At 37.6% G+C, this 20,321-nt stretch overlaps 1 protein-coding gene across 2 annotated transcripts in view; it reads right to left on the reverse strand.

The window, feature by feature from the left end:
* Positions 1 to 437: 437 nt before the first annotated feature.
* The window catches only part of CCDC6 (coiled-coil domain containing 6), a 51,344-nt gene continuing 31,460 nt past the window's right edge, over positions 438 to 20,321 (reverse strand). Inside the window, exons 4-10 of one of the 2 annotated variants that reach the window (XR_014852997.1) lie at positions 20,059 to 20,162; positions 18,154 to 18,314; positions 15,442 to 15,598; positions 12,114 to 12,214; positions 8,253 to 8,377; positions 7,563 to 7,907; positions 5,813 to 5,947 (exon numbers count right to left, since the gene is read on the reverse strand). Coding sequence is in view for 1 of the 2 variants with exons in the window: in XM_085064217.1 (XP_084920343.1) it covers positions 5,756 to 5,947; positions 8,253 to 8,377; positions 12,114 to 12,214; positions 15,442 to 15,598; positions 18,154 to 18,314; positions 20,059 to 20,162 (840 nt within the window). In the remaining variant the exon portion in view is untranslated. Of the gene's footprint in view, positions 5,948 to 7,562; positions 7,908 to 8,252; positions 8,378 to 12,113; positions 12,215 to 15,441; positions 15,599 to 18,153; positions 18,315 to 20,058; positions 20,163 to 20,321 lie in introns of both variants that reach the window. The other variant, XM_085064217.1, reaches the window with a different exon arrangement.

Consider the following 20,321-nt stretch of genomic DNA (forward strand, 5'->3'; position numbering starts at 1 on the left):
CCGGTCAGCTAAGACCAAAAATGCTGCAGCTTTTGCTGTGGCAAAAAAAAAAAAAGGCTGAACTCTCATGGAAGGCAGATGTAAGAGGTTAAACAGACATGTTTAATTCAGAAAGGTACTCTGGAATTTCCCCACAATAATAACTCAAGAAAAATAGCTATATTCTTCCAAGAGACAAGCACAACTGATGGAGTCAAGCACACGCTGTACCTTGAATATGCACCTAGTCCAAAATGAGGAGCACCTCCCATGCAAAATTTATTATGTGAACAGGTTAATCCCCAGGTTACACACTCAAGACATTAACCACGAATGGCCCAACTAGAATCAAAGACAGCAAAAACAAACATGTATCTTTCTCATTTTTCTTCCTCTTTTTCCCAGTGAAGACAGGCTGACAGAGAGAAGTAAATATACATTCACCCAGTAGTCTTCCATACAAGTAAATACAAAAAAATCAAGTGTTTATTGGAAGTCTGCATGAAGGCACAGATGAGCTTGATTACAGACACATCATAACAATTACAAATATATGTAAACACCTTGAGAGATACAAAAAAGCAATAATACAGCCAATACAGGAATAAAATGTAACCTGCTAAAAAACCAAACTTCTTTATATCTGAGGTTCTTACAATAAGCTCTGATCCACACCAACACAGTGTAATGCTCTTAAAGTCACCACTTGGATTCATGCTCAACAAAGCTGCACTTTGGCCATTGTTTGATCCAAATTCGAACAGGCCTCCTTTACTAGGATCAGAAAAACGTAGGAACAACCAGCTAGACACCCAACCAACCTAAAATGAGGCTTCATTGATTCTCTAAATATACAAGAGCAATCACCAAGATACTGGAATTAAATACAAGCTTCAGAAAAGCTCAAGGATGCTTGTTCCACTTGCATTTGAGGAAATTGCTGTATTTCTGCAGGAAAGGAACAGTCTACAGCTGTCAGGTGATTTTTTTCTTCCTCCACAGGAGGCTTAGATTTCATCTGAAACACCTGCCAAAACAAAAGTCAGCAATCACAAACTAAAGTGCCTTGGACAGCTTAGGTTTTACCATGAGAATAAAACATCTCTGTTTATAGATACAGCATTAAGTTTTATCATGAGAACACCCACCTTTGCACATAGAAGAATACTTCCAATATTTCTGTGGAAAGGGGAATTGCTTTTTGTGGTTTTTTGTTGTTGTTGTATTTCAATTAAATACCAATGCCATAAACTTAAAGAACTGCAACACACCATTCTTTCAAAGGAAATCACACCAAAGAAAAGCCCCCCAAAAAACCGTTTTAGTACAGGCAACTCCCAGGCCTAGACAAAGAGCACTCTGAGCAGCAATATACTACAGGGACACAATTTTCACAAACTCAACCCTCAACCATCTGTCCTAACTTTTCACTCCTCCTCCACAAAAGCTTTATAACCTCTGGAGCCCCATTCCAGTGAGGAAGGACTCCCATCCGGGTATTACATGCAGAACAAAGCCTAACACAGCTACGACATTTCTGCTGACCCTGCGGCCACATCATCCCAACTTAAAGATGAGGTAGTACTTTTCTTTGGAGCCCAACTAGTGGAACAGGCACAAGCACTCTTCTCCCTAAAGTAGCAGCAGCTGTCTCTAATGCAGTGCCAAACTCCACAGTTTATCTCCTCTTCAGGACACACCTCTAATACAAAACCAGCACCAGCTGCTTAAAAAAATAAATCATTATATGAGCACACACTCCCACTTTAACTGCATTGTAAAGGCCACAGTCTGGCATATTAAGTGACTTCCTCCTGTCTACACAGCGGCATTGACTTGACCTCTGCTTGTACTGGGACTTATGGTTGTTACTCAAAAGGAGCATGAAGGTATCCTGAGTACTTACTATATCAAGGTGTGGAATTTAAAATAATTTACCATTTTAAGAAATTTAATCCAAATGGGAAAATTAAAAAAGTTGGACGAGGAATTCAGCTCCTCAGGAACTGAGGAAACCAGATTGTCTCTATGCATACAGTCCATTTGGTATTTAGGGGCTCTGTTTGCTCTCTCTTCAAGAGGAGAGATCTTTCCTCTCAAGGAGGTTGTCCTAACATACGCATGTATTATAATTTTATAGCTTACACTCATAAACCTTCTGGTTTCTTATGTGATGGCTTGAACTGGAGATATGTGCTCTGCATAGTCCATGCTCTGTAGACTCCCAAGGATCAAAAAGAAATAGACTGCCATGACTGGAAAAAAGGAAACATCAAAAAGAGTTGAACAGCATTAGAACCCACACTCCTTGTGAAACTAAGCATTAGGATTAGAAAAAGTACTATAAAACTTAATCAAAGTCCCTGGTTGCCTCCTCTTAGCAAGCAATAATCAATACAGAGGATGAGAGACTGTTTCTTTGACTGACAAACTATTCAAGGCTCTTTCATTTGTCTCATAATCAGTCTCCATTTGTTTAAGAAAATAAACAGAGTCCATATACTCTCCTGTCAGTGGTGCAATCTGCACAGATCCCAGGAAGCTTTCTCGTTTTCATTGCTTCCAAGACTGCATTTTTCATTCAGCTGAAGTGCACAGAGATTCCACCCAGGCAGCTGGATTCCTAAATGAAAACATTTTAACAGGAAAGGAACCCTGTTCTGCTCAGCTCCAGTACAGCAATTGCCAATAGAAAAGCACTAACACTTTCTGGAAAAAACTCTGAAGTACTTTCTGCCCTTGGGAACATGCTCTCAGAAGAGTACACAAAATTAAAACAGTCTTATCTGGCTTTTAACTGGAAGACTACCTCCGAACAGTCCCACCTCTTCTTCCAAAGAACTTCTGTGGAACCAATTGTGGATAAAATAAACTCTTAGCGCTCTACTGAGTATCAGCTGCATTCCAGTGTCCAAGCCAGATCCCTTGAGAGAAAATACAAAAAAAAAGCTGCTTGATTGTCAGAGAGGAAAACACTGCTGAAACAGCTAAAAGTCAGATTTTTTTTTAAGTCTTTAGCTGTAAAGGGTATGCTCACAAAATGCTCAATACAGCTAAAAACTGCTTCTGTGGCCTTACACAACTAGTGACAATGCAGTGTGCAACTGAGATGTGTTAGTGATGTGATGAGAGGATGACAGAAACCCACCCAGGTGCTTCTGAGAGAAACAAAGCACTTAAACCCTTATAGTGAGCTGGACCTCACTGTCAAGTGAGTTTCTCCAGTCTACAGATCTGATAAAATCACAGCTGCAGAACCATATTCATGACTATAATTCACAAGGAAAACTGAAAATCCATTTACATTTATTAGGAGATGGTTGTGCACAATTTCTCATCTTATTCAAAAAGTCTACAAATAGAGTTTAACACTTCTGATTGCAAGCAAAAGTTTGTTCAACGTTCTTAGTTCGATAAGGCCAATTTAGTGCCTTGTTACACTTTCAAGGTTTAGTATACATTTGTCAGTTTTTTACTTTCTTCTGGTAACAGTCCCACTGGAATAGTAAGGAAAGTTCTCTAAGACACTTTATAACAGCAGCTGAACTTGGGTTATGCAAATTCAGTTTTGGAATATGCTTCAAATGTTAATTATTCTAGGCAATTTTCCATTTTGAGATCTTAAAACACAGTCAAAGGCTCTTCCCTTCCCACCCACATTTGTGCTACCACCACCATGAGACTGCCCTCTGTAGAGCCATACATCCAAGGATCTCAAAGCACTTCAGAAAGGAGGGCACCATTTCAAATACTGCAACACTTGAGCTGGAATTCTACTTAATAAAGAATATGTTTTTCTCTTTGTCTTATGTTTACAAAAGGACAAGCGTCAAACTAAGCTGATCCTGTCTTGACAGTCCCACCTTGGACTACCTGTCACTTCCTCCCATGCAATCCTACCACTGATTCAGGAGCTCTGTTTAATTATAATGCTCACATCTGAGTTTCCTCTATGGGAAGCTGAGCATCTGCTATGGCCAATTATTTTCAGATAGAAGCACTGGTCAAATTTTAGGTCTGCCACAATCTTGAGAATGACTTGACTGGAGAGTCACTACCATAATTAATGTAATTTGATAATGCACTTGATCCCATATTGGTTTAAGAAGTGTATTAGACTATATATGCATTTCTCTAAATTCTCTCAGAGCTGAAACTACATAGCTACAGTGAAGAAATTCTAATTTTTACTTAAGCGGAACATCTTACAACATTATTTTAACTTATGACTTTGATTTAGAGCACTATTTTCATAAAGATTTTCAGTTTGCAATTCTGACTGAATAGGTGAGCGGCAAACATGACAATATATGTACAAGTGTTAGTCTACTACCAGAATGCTGTACTTCCTTCTTAAAAATGTCCTTAATAAAGCATTAGGTATGTCAAACAAACTTTTGTAAACAAAAGATAAATTACTCATGTTCTGCTCTGATTATAGCCAGATACATATTCTCATAAAATAAACATTCTCTTGTCATTTTCCATGGCCCACATATCCATCTATATGAGGTAAACCATTTAAAATTATCAATAATATATAAACCTCAGTACTCAATAGGAACCTCAAGAAAAATGTAACCAAGTAAGATGTCAATATCAAGAAGTGACACTTTGTTCCACTGCAAAGTGAAACCAATTTATTTGTGCTAAATGAATTGAAAGAATGTATTCAGAATACATTTCTTTATACATTGTACCGGCTTAGGCTGCTAAATAAGCATTCATTAGTGCCGTGTTGTGCTACTTTCTTGTACTCTGTTTCTACCAAGCAATACAAAGTTTTGGCTGTTATGCCAATATGTTCCTCTATGCTCCTCTCATTTTCTAACAGACTTGAACATTTAAAATACCTGTTCAAACTTTGCTTCCGGGGAATCACAATTAATATATTTTAACAAGAAAGAAATTATCATCAGTTGTTCTCTACAATCACATCGCCTTCTGCAGCAAAAAAATCCAAGAGCACACTTGAACCAGCTCTCAGTAACCTGTGGGCAGGACCACACTTCCCGACGGTCACTGTGACAGGGCACACGGTATGGGCAGCTTACAGGTTAACAGAAATGTCAAGTGACATCATCAAATCTTAAGGTCCACGAATTGTACATTCCACAGACTCCAACAAGCCCGTTCCCTCAGTGTAAAGTTCTGACTGTACCATACGTTTGAGGTGCTTTTGAACAGGAGAAGTATGGATGCGTCCTCTGTGAATTAAGCTTATTTGCTATGTAATACCATAGAGTTTGTGTCTTGGGCACTGATTCGGGTGTCTGACTCACTCTTGCACTAGAAGCTGATATTTTAAACGACTGAAACATAGTGCTGATTTTCCAAAAGCTTGGTAAACACTGTAATATTTCAGAATTTATCATGTAGCCCATCATGCCTTTCATTTTCTGCAAATTGTCATGAAAAAATATAAAAAGGTATCCCTTTAATTTTACAAACCTAAAAGCCAGGGAAATGAAGCTTTGGAGCCAAGCAAAACGACATAATGCCGTATTACCAAACAGAGTAGCAAATGTTCCAGCCAGAGAATGGACATACATGTAGTTCAAGTAAACACTGATGGAAAACTTTGTTAAGTTAGTGTTGTAGACCCACAACACTGGCTGCATTTTATACAAACGTTTACAACACAATTAACAGTGAAGCCTATATAACCTCAGTGCAAATAAGTCAAATCCAAATATGCCAAGTAAGCCTTTGGCTTTTAGTAAACTGCTCCGTGTTATGAGTCCACTTCTGACATAGAGACTGCTGAGCACATGCACTAAGGCTGAGAGGAGGGATGCACTGAATGTTGAAAATTGGCCGCCTGCGATGCTGCGGGTTGGCCCGGAGGTTGCACAGGTGGTGGAGGTGGAGGCGGAGGTGGCTGCACTGGGGTCTGCGTGTTTGGAGAAGGAGGAGGAGTGGGACGTTTAAATTTGTCGGGGCTGTTACTTCTTCGTGGTGAAGGCCTCTGCAGAACAAATATTGAAATCATGTTTAACACACTCCTGAAAAACGTGAGGTGCAAGTCCTCTAATCTTGGCAAAGGAAACGAAAAATCACACAAAAAAGTCTGAGCAATTATGCAAGAGTCACAATACAGCTTTTACATAAAATAAATGTTTCTCTGAAACAGAGTAGCAAAGGCAAGGGGAAGTACTCTTGACATCAAAGAGAACATGCATTCCTTCCTGTCAGCTTGCAGGAAACGCACACAAGACATGTCCTGCAGATATGTTTACCCATGATGACCAGCAACCTAAAAAGAAATGAGATGCTGCAGGCACAGCACTTCCCAGCTGGGCCTGCCCAACCAGTAGGTGCTGATGAACCTTTAACTTCATACTGCTGCCACATGAGGTACAAGTATGTGGTACCTGAGTGTGGGTGGAAATGTTTTGAATATCAGAGTCTGCCCAGAATCTCTAGTGTGTGGCATAAGAGTCTTTCAGAGAACTAGAGCAAAACCAAAGCATAATACAAGTTGCTCTTTGAAGAACAAAAAAAAGATTACAACCGTTTGAGCTGCAAGGAGTGAAGCAGTTGTTAGAGAGACCCCCACAACAGAAACCATGTATTTTCAATAACTGGTACATTTAAACAGCAAGATTTAAACCCCACTTTATCTTTACAAACTGGGGGCAGGAGGGGAAGGATGATCTTTAATGTCAGCAATGCAAAAATATAAATAAGACTGCACAGCACTAACTTCTGCACTTCTGAAACAAAAATGCTCATTACTTACCGATCCAGTTAGCATTAATCAATAACCTCATGGCATGACAAACTACCCACCCATAATTAATAATCAACCACAGGTAGTCAGGTCTGGGGAGAAGCATGATTACAGTTCTATATCAAATGTACTACAGACAAAATCAACTTTATTCTGTAATGGAGATCAGAAATGAAGAGTCAAGAATGAAACTGCAATTTAGTCAAATCAAGTATATTGTATCTATTTTTCTGCACAGCTATGTAAAATAGATTAAAGTTTTATGTGAAATCCAAGAGATTCTTGACAACTGACTGGCACCTCTGAAACACTTGATACCATTTATTGCATGTGCATACATCTGCTAATATGAAGGGACCTGGTATCAGTACTGAGACAGAGCCAAGAGCTGCTTATTGACACCTTTCTCTGAACAATTAGTATTTCATCTTGAAGATGATCTTTTTCATAGTGACTCAACTAATTTACAGTTTCAGAAAGAGTAGTGTTTCACAGAGACTGAACAGAGGAAGTTCCTTGAAAAACTTATTTATAAAATTAGTTTCCATGTTTTCCAGAAGCATTAAGATCTTCCTGTGACTAATCCATGTGATACACAGCCATGGGCTGAGCCCCAACCAGAATTCTACCATCCTGCTGAGCTCCAGCTTCCTTTCTCTTCTACCTACCATTATAGTGTTCCCACCCACCTTTGCTCAGTAAAATTGTAACAATTACCTTTGCACACCCACCTAAACCAGAAGCAGCCACATTTTAGCATTGTACTAAAAATCCTGTTGAAATACGTTTTTACATCTGAGAATGACAAGTAAAAGCAGAAACCTTGAAGAATATTTACATACTACCATACCTGCTGAGAAAAATCAAAATGGTCTCGATACAACAACCGTATGGTATTTTGCCAAATGGTTAATATTTAAGCTCTGTTTGCTCATTAAACTCCACAAATATTTAGAAGAAACACGATGAAGCGGAAATGCATCAAACATCGCAGGTAAAAAGGAAATAAATTCAGTTGAAAGATATGAGAAATTGCCCTAGCAAATGTTTATATTAACTTTCTTCTTTGCCAATGAGAATAGAAAATAAGAGTTAACTGCCTGTTACAGTGACATGATGGTAGCATTGTGTGTCATCCTGAAGAAAACCTGAGCTTGAAGCAACCTCAGATGACTCATCCGTCAGATGGTGGAGACTAGGAGAAAAATGAAAGCAATGTTTTTACTTCCTGGGATAGGCTTAGTAGCTTAGAATATCACTTTTCACACCCTGCCTGCTGATCCATGATACCTATTACTGTCCTTAAGATGATAATACATCCTACTCTTTTGCAGAAAACAAGGTTCTCCAAAAAGAATCAGTTTCTGAGGGGTGAAGAGGAAAATCAGGGTTGAAGAAAGCAGCAATAGATGTCTTGGAGTAAGGAGACAAAAACAAACATTTACAAAAATGTTTTGTATAAAAGCTTAAGGACAACCAATCATAACTTCCAAAAACCAAACTATATTGGTAACAAGTATTTACTATTTTAAATACTTACTGTAATACCATGGGATGGTCCCATATGTTGCACATGAAGGCCTGGGGAATTGTAGTAAGACATTCCAGCTCTAGTCAGTGAAGTTGGTGGTGTGAAACCAACTGTGTGACTTGCATATGACAGACCTAAAATTGTTAAAACAAGGTAACATCAACATTTTTGCTAGATATTAAAAATTAAAGCATGAGGGTTTTTTTAGATTTTTTGGTTCTGAATCAATGATAGTCTAAAAATTGGTAAATGCTGCAGATTAGACATCTAAAAATATTAATCATACTGGAAAGTATGATGCAAGTTTATTTTCTTTTCCTGTAGCATACTACCATATGTTTCAAACATATATTACACAGTGATAAATATAACTTTCCACTTAAGATAAATGGTGTAATGCTTCCATACTAGCTTAGTTTTTGTCTGTAAGTATTTCCATTCAGCATTCCATTTCTCCACGGAGGAAATGGCTCCCTGAACTACATACAGTCTGAAAAAGCAGAGAGGTTGTGCCTGGAGAAGCCATCTAGCACTGGGCCACAATGAGGTTCCACAAAAAAACTGCATGTAGGTGGCTCCTCCAAGGTATATCAGATCTGCACTGAGGCTGCCTCCTTTTTTGTCCCAGTGTTTTAAAGACCTTTGGGCCTGGGAAGTTAAAACATGCTGGGAAATGTTACTAGCTGGACTAGGCTTGCAAATAACATTTAAAATTAGAACTTGTTTTAGCTACATTAAGGAAAGCCTAATATTCAAAACTGCAAATATCTAATTCCCTCATCTAAATATCTCCTTTCTGTAAGAACTCAATTATAAAAAGGCAGAGTTCCTGTATAGCTCTATTTAACCAAGGTAAACTGAAACAGCAACTGCTAAATGCTTCAAATTCAGACTTTGAAGTGTTCTTAACAGTTTGGGTTTCTCAAAAGAGCACATTTTCTAAACCCTTTCACTCATTTCTGCTTTCTGACAAAAATATCATAAGGAAGGAGACAGGACTTTTCTCAGCTGTTTACTATTAGACTCAGCTTTGGAGAGCAATGACCAAAAAGCATTTCTGAAGGCATATTAAACTTTTGCAACAGCACACTGGTTTTAACAGTTTTCACACTTCAACATTCAACCAATAGAGAACAATGCCACTGCACCAACAGCCTGCATCACCCCTAACTGCATGCACCTGTGTGAGATGAGACGATCTCAGGGAGAAAACAGAACAAGCCTCAGGTCACTAATGAAGTCATACAAACAAACAGACTCCCCTTGCTTCCTTCAATTCTGCTTGATTCTGTTACATCCTCAATGTATGTTTGTTTTAAATTGTGAGTTACTCCAATGGAATCCCTGCCACTACAGAGTAACAACAAAATTAACCTGCTTTTTGACTACACAATCTAATTATCTGTAGAGCACACGTGTTATATTTTTTAAGTGCTTTTGTAAGCACAAGGACTAAAACAAGTCAATGTCCAGGGAGGTGACAAGGCAGCCAGTCAGAGGTAAGAGCCTAGAAATGGTGGGCAAAACGGTCACCTTTGTAACATGGCAATTTTGAACTGCTTTGGGATAATCCAGCTCCAAAAGCTTTACAAATTCAAGTCTAGATGGCAGCCAAAGGAGCAAAACCAGAGCAGTGCACGTACATTCAAGACAGCTCACCTCTCTAGCCCCAAATTTCTGTCTAGGCTAGCTGTAAAGCATAGAACAGTTTATCTACACTGAAGATTAATTGGTAATTAGAGCAACTAATCCCCAGCTGCCTAGGAGTAGTGGTAATTACACTATCTTCAAAGTTCCATGCACTGTGCTAGAAATCTCAGCAATATCTCAGCTTCAAAGAGTCCTCAAAAGTAGTAGTCTCAGCCATGCAGGCACAAAGGGCTCTGGGATTCAGAAGCCAGAATCTGACCCATTAAACCTGACCAGCTATCCACATGAAATTGTAACATTTCTTACTGGTTACAAATGCTGCTTCCACATATTCAGGCACATCATTTCTCAAATGAAACATGCCAAATCATACAAATACTTGTTGCAACATACAGCTGTTTTATTTTTCTGCGTTAATACTTTTGACATCATCCTAGTGTACTACTATAGGTACAAAATACTCTCAAAAACTGTTTGTTTTCACCCATTTCTGCATTCATATATCCCAGACAGCTCTACAAAATTCCCTGTTGATCTCATTAACTCTCTAACAAACTGCTGCTTCTATTTTTCTGAAGTCTGAAACTTCCCAACTGCTAATTTTAATTTATCAGATGAAAAGAAGATTAATGCAGCTGCCTGTGCAGACAAGCTAGCCTGGAACATTTACCATACCAAATTTCCAAACTCAAGAACTCTGTTAGAAATGATCATTTCAGCTGTGCTTCAGAGTGTGTTTCAGCATCCCCTGTCTCTGGGATAAAATTCCCACTCTTCTTTTAACTACTGATGAGAATTCAAGTGCACAGGGAAAAAGGAATGTGCTTCAGTCTCAGTGTAGGAATAAACTGACAGAGTACTCCTGCACTGACACACCAGCACCTAAACAGGGTGCACTGCTAAGTAATCAAAGATGCTAGTGTGTAAGTTAGCAGGTGATTTATCCCACACCGAGCTGTAGTTACAAGCCCTGTGTGACTGCAGATGCACCCTGCAGTTGGATACTGTACTATTCCAAAGGCTGCACACACAGAACTACCAACACCCACAGCCATTACTCCAGGGCAGCTGTTGGCACACCTACATTTCTGCACAGCCACTTACAGGAAAAGGATGAGAAAACTTGTATCATTTTCTTGGTAACAACCCTTGCAAAACATTGAAAGTCAAGTAATGTGGCTCATTTCAGAAGGGCAAAAACCTCCTGAAAACTCAATAGTCACACTGCTCATCTCTAACACCGTAACATGGCTTATGGCCATAGCTGGTTTTCACACATGCAACACCTGGATGAAAACTATTTACAGTGCTTTGAGACACTACAGTCAACCTTGAAAATCAAAGAATCTAAAGACACTTAAATGTTCTAGCAGACCTGTTTAATAAAATGTTTCATTCCCACCTTGTGTCAATACAGAGCACATCTCATCTGCCCAGCAGGTTCTAGAGGTGAACATGGGAAAGCCGGGCACATAGGATTCACTTCTTTATGTAAAAGGTGTTTGTGAGCAACATGTAATACCCACTACCAACAACATGTAATGAATGTCCAAGTGCAATTTCAAGGGATTTGAAGTTTAGTCAATAAATGTGTTAGTAACACAAATGCATTTCATTTGACTTAAAATGTATTCAGTGATTAGAAACTCAGAAAAGGTTTGTTTGCCTCTGTTATACAAAGTATGTGAGACAGGAATTCTTCATTTTATAGTTATTGCTTAATAATAGAAAACAGCAAAAGTAGAAAAGCCATTTCTCTACTTAAGAGAAATTAAAATTGACTTTTTTACAACATGTTCAAGATTAAACTTCACTAAGAAATTTTGATTCAGAGCACTTTAGCCAATCTCATTACTAGTTCATCACCAAACTCTAGAAATCCATTTGAATTATGTGTCCTGTTGCGCAACTTGTGTGGGAAGGGAGGGGGGAAAAAAAGACAGGAATAGAGAAGAAGAGAGCAAAAAAGAAATAGAAGTTCAAGCGACAGCTACTTAACTGATCTTCAATATCTGTCCACAGATCTGAAATATAGAATATCTGGTCACCATCCAAGAACATGCTGCACTAGAAGACACCTAAGGCAAAACTATTCTTGCATTTATGATGCAGGATTTTTTCTCCAAACTAGCTTTGAAAGGCTACTGACCTAAATATATTAATAGGGCACGTTACTATGTGATGCATACAATAATTTTAGAAACTGGGTTAAATATTTACCAGGTGATATAGGTCTGCTAGAACTTGGTGAGGGTGTATAAGGGATAGGACTGGACACAGTGCGAGGTCTTAATCCTTGTGCAGACATCTCATTAAAATATCTAACAAAAAAAGGCAAAGAATAATTAGATCAAACCTTTTAAAATGTGCCATGTTTTAAATGTTTCACTGTGATTTTTTCAATTCCCATAAGAATCACATTAGGAAGTCATGACAGGAACTCTCGTCATTGCTGACACTGGCTTAACTTTCCATGGAAACAGCTGGACTTATCTTAAGCATTTGCAGTTAAAACTGAACAAGTTGCATTATGATTAAATAGTACATATTGAGGTCAGAGATATAAACCATGTCATCCAATCTGACCCATTCTACATTCTTGCACTTTACACTTCAGTCCTACATTGAACTCAATAGCTTGGCTGGCTGGTGTGTATCTTCCAGAAAGGCATTCAGCACTAATCTGAAATCCTGAAAAGGGGGAAAAAAATCATTAAAGTACTAATAATTTGTTCCAACAGCTGATCAGCCACAGCATTAAAAACATGTCCTGTTTCCTACTTGAATCCCTCTGGTCTCAACATTTAGGCATTTGCCCATCCTGTCTTTTGCCACTGGAAGAGAGAGACACTTTCAGCCCCAGGACTGTCTCACTGAAGGTACTCCCAGGTTGTGTTGCAAGACACCTCCCACACTTCACTATGATAACAGTGAACAGATCAGAACCTGAGGCAAAGCATTTTTCCCCACCTGTAATAATTTTAGTGTTATTTATTTGTTCTTCATTCACTGAATAGAGTGAAACTTCTTCAGAGGCATCAAGTGCTATATAAAAGGGTAAAGATAATACCAATTGCTCCTACTTGCCATTACTGTTTTTATCTCAAAAGAGATTCTAAGGGGTTTTCTTTCCACAGCACTAGGCTGGCAGCTCTCAGGTGGAGTTGCTTATGCACTCTCCACTTAGATTTTTCAGTCATTGTCTAGATTAGCTGCCCCCCTGCTCACCTTCTCCATGTGGATGCAAATCAGTGCACCTGGGTTTATATTATTAGATTCAGCTGTGTTTCTTTACTGGACATAGCAAAGCAGCAGGCAAAATTAGCTGCCCAACAGCCCTTTGACTCTTATCTGTCTCCTACCACTGTGTTCTCAGAAGTTCTTGGAAGCTGCATTTATTTCCCCATCATAGAAAAAGAAACAGTAATGTGGAACAGCATTAGAATTAGCCCTATTTGATGGAACTCACAGCAACAACTACTTTGAGATCTGTTCATAAACTATTTGAAACATGTTCTGATACTGCATCTTGCTGCTTTTCAACCAGCATATTCAGAGTTACCAAGCCACATGTCCTAGCACAGGCAGTACACTGTAGTGGTACCAAAGCTGGTTTGAATTTGGGTTGATCAGGTAATAGAAGTAGCTGGAATAGAGAACAACAGAAAACTAACAAACTGACAAATCAGCGTTTAATTAAACATAAAAGTTTTTTTAAAGAGCTACCAGTGGCAAGATTAGTGAAACTGAACTGACTAAATTAGCTCTGCAACACACAGTAACTTCCAATGCAGACCAGGTGTGTGTGTTACAGCAAGGCAGCATCTCTTGGATTTAATCCCCCTGTACTCTACACAAATAGAGTTTCCTGTAAGTCATCCCACTTTGTGGATCAGGTGATGTGGAACAGCAGCACACCATTAGGATGCTTCCTGGTGTCAGGTATTACCCTGCTACTCCAAAGAACAGGATGGAGCATTGAGAAGACAAAGCTATTGCTACTCTGGAGAAATAGGCTTTGGGAGAGCAGTGTATTTTGCATTCAGGAAAGCATCTTCACCTACCCTCAGTGACAAACAATAATTATAATCAGCTACATGAATGCAACTGAAAAAAATTGATATCTGATTCATCACCACCATCATTTTTAGGAAGATGTAAGCTGACAAAAATTGACATTTTAAAATCATGATTTTGCACATAATTCCACAAGTATTTGTCTTCTCAGGCTAACCACTAACATCTGCTTCGTCCTTCGCTTTGCTTCGTATTACTTACACTGCAAATACCTGATCTGGAGTTACTCTGTCAGGCCTTTGTAGCACCAAAAAAATCAATTTCTTAGAAGTACAGAATAGTTAATCAAATTTTGCTGCATTTTACTGGTTACCACTACTTACAAGTGGGTGATAAAAAATTATTGGGATACGCCACAATTTTGGATTAATACTGGTAATTCACATAGAATTAGATGTTGATGGTACTTCCATTTCACTGTAAATAGTGGAAGAAAATATAAACCTGATAAAAAAACCCCAACCTCAGAATCCCATATTTCTAACAATTTAATTTATATATCATTTGCTACATCTTAATACCAGATGCTAATGCAATATGGCTCAAGTTGCCTTAGTGTTTCATTAAACTGAACACACTACTTTGAGCTTTAAGGGTGCTCCTTGACACAAAATATCTGGTACTTTGTTTCTGGTATATTATATCTTCTAACAAATATATCAGTGACCCAAGAAGAAATCTCTCTGTATTAGAAGAATACATAGTACAAGGTAACTTATTTATTCATTCTAAAAGACCACTATAAATCCAAAATAATATAAAACAATACCACAAGATAATGAGCATTTTACAAGAAATAAGAATGTTTTATTTAAAGTGTACTTAAAATCCTCTTTCAAGATATAACACAGTCATATGACTATGGTGTGAGGAAACACAAAATGACATGATATAAAACCATGAAAAACTCAAGACTATCTGAAAGGTCAGTGCAAGCAATGCAGCTTGAAATAGAGAAAAAAAAAAATCAAGGATGTTATGTTTGGACATCAAGAACAACCCAACAGTTCTAGAAATGCCTCCTCTCCAGAAGGTTTTACACAGTCTCCCTTTGTATTTGGCAGAACATATTTTACTTTCTGCAAAGGAGAAATCAGCCCCAAGTAAGAATGATGTCCCTGCCTCACAGAATTCCTTGCAGTCACCAAGTTGGGGCAAAATAAAGGTGCTATAATCAAATTATCCTGATTCTCAACTCCACAGCTATATTTATTTCAATACATATTGTCAAAACCCTAAACGATCTTCAGATATAAATACCTCCTCACTATTAAAACACTTTAACAGTAATTTCTACACAACTCTGACACATTTCCACTGACTTAATTCCCAGACTATGCTGAAATTCAATATGTGTATTAAACCCATATACAGGTTACTTCTACAATTATTCTATAATATTCAAAAAGTAGTATAAACATTGATAAATAAGTTCATGCCAGCATATCTGGATGGCCAAAGAAATACAAACCTTTCATCGTCCATTTCTAAGCTGGATTCACTTTCTGACAGTTGTCTGCAGAGAGCTTCCCTACGTTCCATTTCCCTCTGTAACTTTCTTTGAAGTCTCAAGTTTTCTTCTCTCATATGTCGCTCCTCTTCTAAATATTGTGCCATCTTCTCTGAATCTGAAATTCATGATTTTGTTAAATGGCGATTAAAATTCAATTTCTCAGGCAGCCAAGTATGTGGTGCCTAATTTTACTCCAACACTTCAAAAGATGAAGGTGTAGAAAATGCTCAGGATAGATCACTCTAAATTTTCACCTCTAAGTCATTAGTTCAAAGCCCAATTTACAATAGTAGCTACTAAAATAAACTATTGCTTCACATCAAATTTAAGAATAAAATGTAAGAAAAACAACCACCACTATGAACCAAAAGTACTTATTTTAAATACACTGGGAAAAAAAAACCAAACTCATGAAGAAAACATTTCTTAAACCATCAAGAAAAAATATTGTTTTCTGCTCCATTAAATAATGCTATTTTGCAATTACAAAGGTTTTCCTGCGACACACAGAAAATATTATTTTAAAGGTGTATTTTCATTTTGAAGGAGGAAGCACAACTCAAGTTCTAAAACTCAAACTTGTATCAAAATTGCTACCATATATATATTCTACAGCATTCTTTCAATTACGCATCTTATCATAGAAACTGTCCAGCAGAACATGTACCAGTATTAAAATAGTAATATTAAAATTGTATTAAATTTTAATGTTAAAAGTCAACAGGAGGTTTACTCTTTACATTAAAAGATAATTGGAGTTGCCAATTCTAAACAAGTTCAGCAAACATCACTTAAATGGTTTGGTACCACAGATTATTTAAAGTGATAAAGTAAAATTATGAAAAGTTACGCAGCTTTGTGACAGATTGCTTAAATAAAATGGAATATATGATGAAGATTTATGACACACACAATGTATTTTGTGAGATTTTGTAACATTTGACCAAGTTTACAATTAAATCCCTGACATTAAGAAAACCCAAAACAGTTCATCATGCTTTGTCATCACTCCTTTATGCAGCAGCCTTCAAGGAAAAGAATATTCCTGTTTTAGAAACCTGTTCCCAAACTATTAACAACGTATGATTTATCACTCTTCTGTGGAAATATTACTTCTAAATGTAACAGTGTCACTTATTTTACACTATTATCATACCAAACCAGTTCCTAGAAGTGCTTCAGAAATAAAAAATGTAATACAAGTATCAGAATTTCATATGCAGGTATCATTAAGTACTTAAGAATAATAATAGAGATTCTCTAACTGCCAGGTATTGCAAACACCAATCTGAAAACTATATTTCAGTTTCGTCTCCTGTTTGCAGGCTGATATATCCATCATTCCTACCAGCTCTGCTATTTGTACTGCAGTTCTGTTTAACCTGCTCACAAAGGGAAAGAGTCCTTTTAAACCTAGCCCTTATTTTCAATAAGAATTTGACTTTAAATGCTTTTAATTTTTTATTCTAAATCACAGTAGCTCAAAAAGAAACCACTTAAAAATAGAGGATACTTGAAATGAAATTAATTAGGCTGGATTTGCACAAAGAGTACTTTAAATCTAAGGCCTTGCTCTTGTTCTGAACTTTAGTATGTGAAGGCTGCAGTGCAGAATTTGCAAGTACAAAGATTAGCCGTCCTTATCTTCTTTTAACAGCCACAAATGATTAATACCACAAACTTGTGCACAAGGTCTCTGCAAAAGAGCACTCTTGATCCATCATCTCTGTCTTGAAGGAAGGCTGCTGCCTCTGGCAAGCTCCTTCTCTAAATGGAAGTTGAAATATCCCAGTTAGCCTGTCTGCCCAGAGGGGGATAATATTGCCTGCTCTGCATTTGCCCAAGTTTGTCTGGCTGTGTGGTATCTACTCACTCCTCCAGTGCAGTAAAACACTGCTGACTAGGAACCAGGCTGAACTGCTGACACTCAGACAGGAATTTTAGGTTCAGCAGGAAGGAATGAAGGATTGGCATTGCAGAATTCAAGAGAAGGTGCCAGCAGCCTCCTGGCAGCTGAGCCCATGGGCTCCCTTCCCTTCCCTTCCCTTCCCTTCCCTTCCCTTCCCTTCCCTTCCCTTCCCGGTAAAATGCAGGTTCCACTGCTGAGCAAGGGCCCCAGCCATCTACAACAGGAACACAACAACTTCTACACAGCTCCTTATGCTTCAAAGGCATCTCACATAGGAAAGGACACAGTCCATTACTACTGCTATACTGCGCAACAGCTGCCTCAGGTTGCCACAATCATTAACAAGTGGAATTCTTATATACAGCTGACCTTTATTTTGCTAGCTGTTAATTTCTTCTGAGTAATTCTTAATTTGCAACATGACTCCTACAAAGTAGGGCATAAATAGGATTTGAAAAATCTGTGTGCTGAAATACTGCTAAGTCTCTGACAAAAAAAGATAGATACATCTTTTTCTGGCACAAAATATTTTTAAGGATTATTTTTTTATTCTTTCATCCTTCCAGCAAAGCTAAAAAACACCCCAAGCTACAGTATAAAACCATCAACAAGCAATAATACTGCAATTATGAAAATGTTGTAATCCAAACCTGCCCCCTTTTTTTTTCCATTTCTACCTTAAAATCAAACTCAAGAAAGTACATATAAAAATCTTACATTAAACAAATCTTTAAAAGATTTGAAACAAGTTGTTTACTCACGCTGTAACTGTGCAGCTCTCAGTTGTTTCTTTAACCTCTCCACTTCATTCTTTAAAAACCTGATATGTCTCATCATATTTTCTGGTGAGTCTATCTCCATTGATATGTCTCTGGGTGATGGTGGAGCAGATACTGGCTGGTCTAATTTCTCCTGCAAAATTCTGTATGAAAAATAGTGCAAACTTTACCTTCCATTCTAATGAAAAGAAAACCTCTTATATCCCCTAGAAAGCCAATGCAAGGATTCTGACAGGTATATAGGATTTATTTTAACTACTGTAGGGGGAGATAAAGTTGGGAGCAGTTATAATGTTTAGTTTTTAATTCAAACTAAAAAAGGTAAAATTTGTTGTCCTAGTACAGCTGAATTTTCTAACATATCCAGACATTGACATTGATAAATACTTCTGCATAAAGTTGAGGAAAAACAAATTCAGGACTACATATATTTATCTCAGTTTTGTACTCAAATGCTACTTGTTACACAAAATTTTTGTTAAGCAAATTAATTTAATCTCTTACGAGTTTTTACATTTATGTTCTTAGAGAAAGGACATATAGTGAAGATTAATGATGAGCAAAGTAGGTCTATGTTGAAACACAGGCCTTTCTGCATTTTACCACCACCAACAGAATCTCACAGACATTTTCTGAAGGACAGTAAAATAGACTGTTCTTTTTTTTTTTTTCCAATTTCCAAACAGAAAGGTATTGAGGTGTTCCATACAATCAAGGTTTCAAATATTTCAAATAACTGATGGTAAATTGGTAAATTCAGGAGTAATGAACTTTTACGAAATAAGCACAAGATAGGTATTACAGGTTCTAAAAAATGATTTTTGGAGATAACACAGGAAGTATTTTCCAGCCTGAAAGAATGAAACTTTACAAGGAACATGTGAATAGGCCAGATCCAACTCCACCCTCAAGAGCAGGGTCAGCACTATGCAAGCACATTTTTCATGGTAGCATTCATGTGTACCATACAAAATGTACTAAAGCAGGGTCTGACTCCACCATAGCTCCTCCTAGGAAGGGGCACAGTCTGGGATAAGTCAAACTAGAAATGGTGTGCCTTAAAGAAGGCTTTCAATCTAAAATACACACAAAAATCCTACCACAGGCTCATCCTGCTATGGATTTACCACTGCTGAATACCACATGTAGCTCTTTAGAGCACCTTCCACACAGCAGGACTCTGTAAAATAAAACTACAAAACCTGCAGTCCATTCAGGCTCAGGTGTTTTCTGAGGCCCCTGCCAAGATTCAGAGTCACACTAAAATAACAGTATTTAAACACATAGAAAAAAATAAGGTATTAATCATCATTAATCATTATTCTCTCCTATTTCCTTCCCAAACTGAGTTCTTGTATTATAACCTTTAAGAGATGGTTGCTTTCATACATATTTTCAATTTTAGCTGTTCCAGGAATATAAAATCACGGTCTTAATTTCTGCTAAAGAAGCATTGGGAAGTCTCAATGACATCAGTGCATACTATTGAGAAAAAGGTGGAGTTTTCTTTACTCAGACAGGGGAAAAAACAAGAGCTTCTCATATAACAAATACAGTAAAATACCACGAATCTAAAGCTGACCACAAACCAGAAGCTTTATAAAGAAGCAATCAGCAGTTGAAATAATTCAATAAATTCTGTCAAGCTTTCCCAGGTAACTTCTTATACAAGTTAGTTTTATCTACTTTAAGCAGTCAATGATGTGGCATCATGCAACATGCCACATCAATTACATCATATGCAACATGCAACTTCACAACTGCTTTAGCTTCCAGGTTTTCACAGATTAGACAACTCTTGTGGGACAGAGATGAATATATTTAATCCAGAACATTATGTATTAAAAATCTCTCCCTTAGTAACAAGTTCACTGCAACAAGACAAACCGTTTTTCTGCTTCAAGCTTATCCATCCTCTTCCAGAGACGATTCACTAGTGCTTCTTGTTCCTGTTCCAAAGTATTTTCAAGGTCAATCTTCTCACGTCTTAGCTGGAGAGGAAACACAATTAGGAAAAATGATGGGCATGTATTTTTTGCAAGGAACTGTCATTAAGAAAGCTCTAACAGCGTCGTTTTACATAATGCTCTACAGGAGCAAGGAGAAGGGGAAGAAGAGACAAAATTCAGGCACAATGCACTGGAAAAATC

Source organism: Lichenostomus cassidix, chromosome 6 (genome assembly GCF_008360975.1).
Source record: "Lichenostomus cassidix isolate B80296 chromosome 6, HeHo_3.0, whole genome shotgun sequence".
Classification (NCBI taxonomy): Eukaryota; Metazoa; Chordata; class Aves; order Passeriformes; family Meliphagidae; genus Lichenostomus; species Lichenostomus cassidix.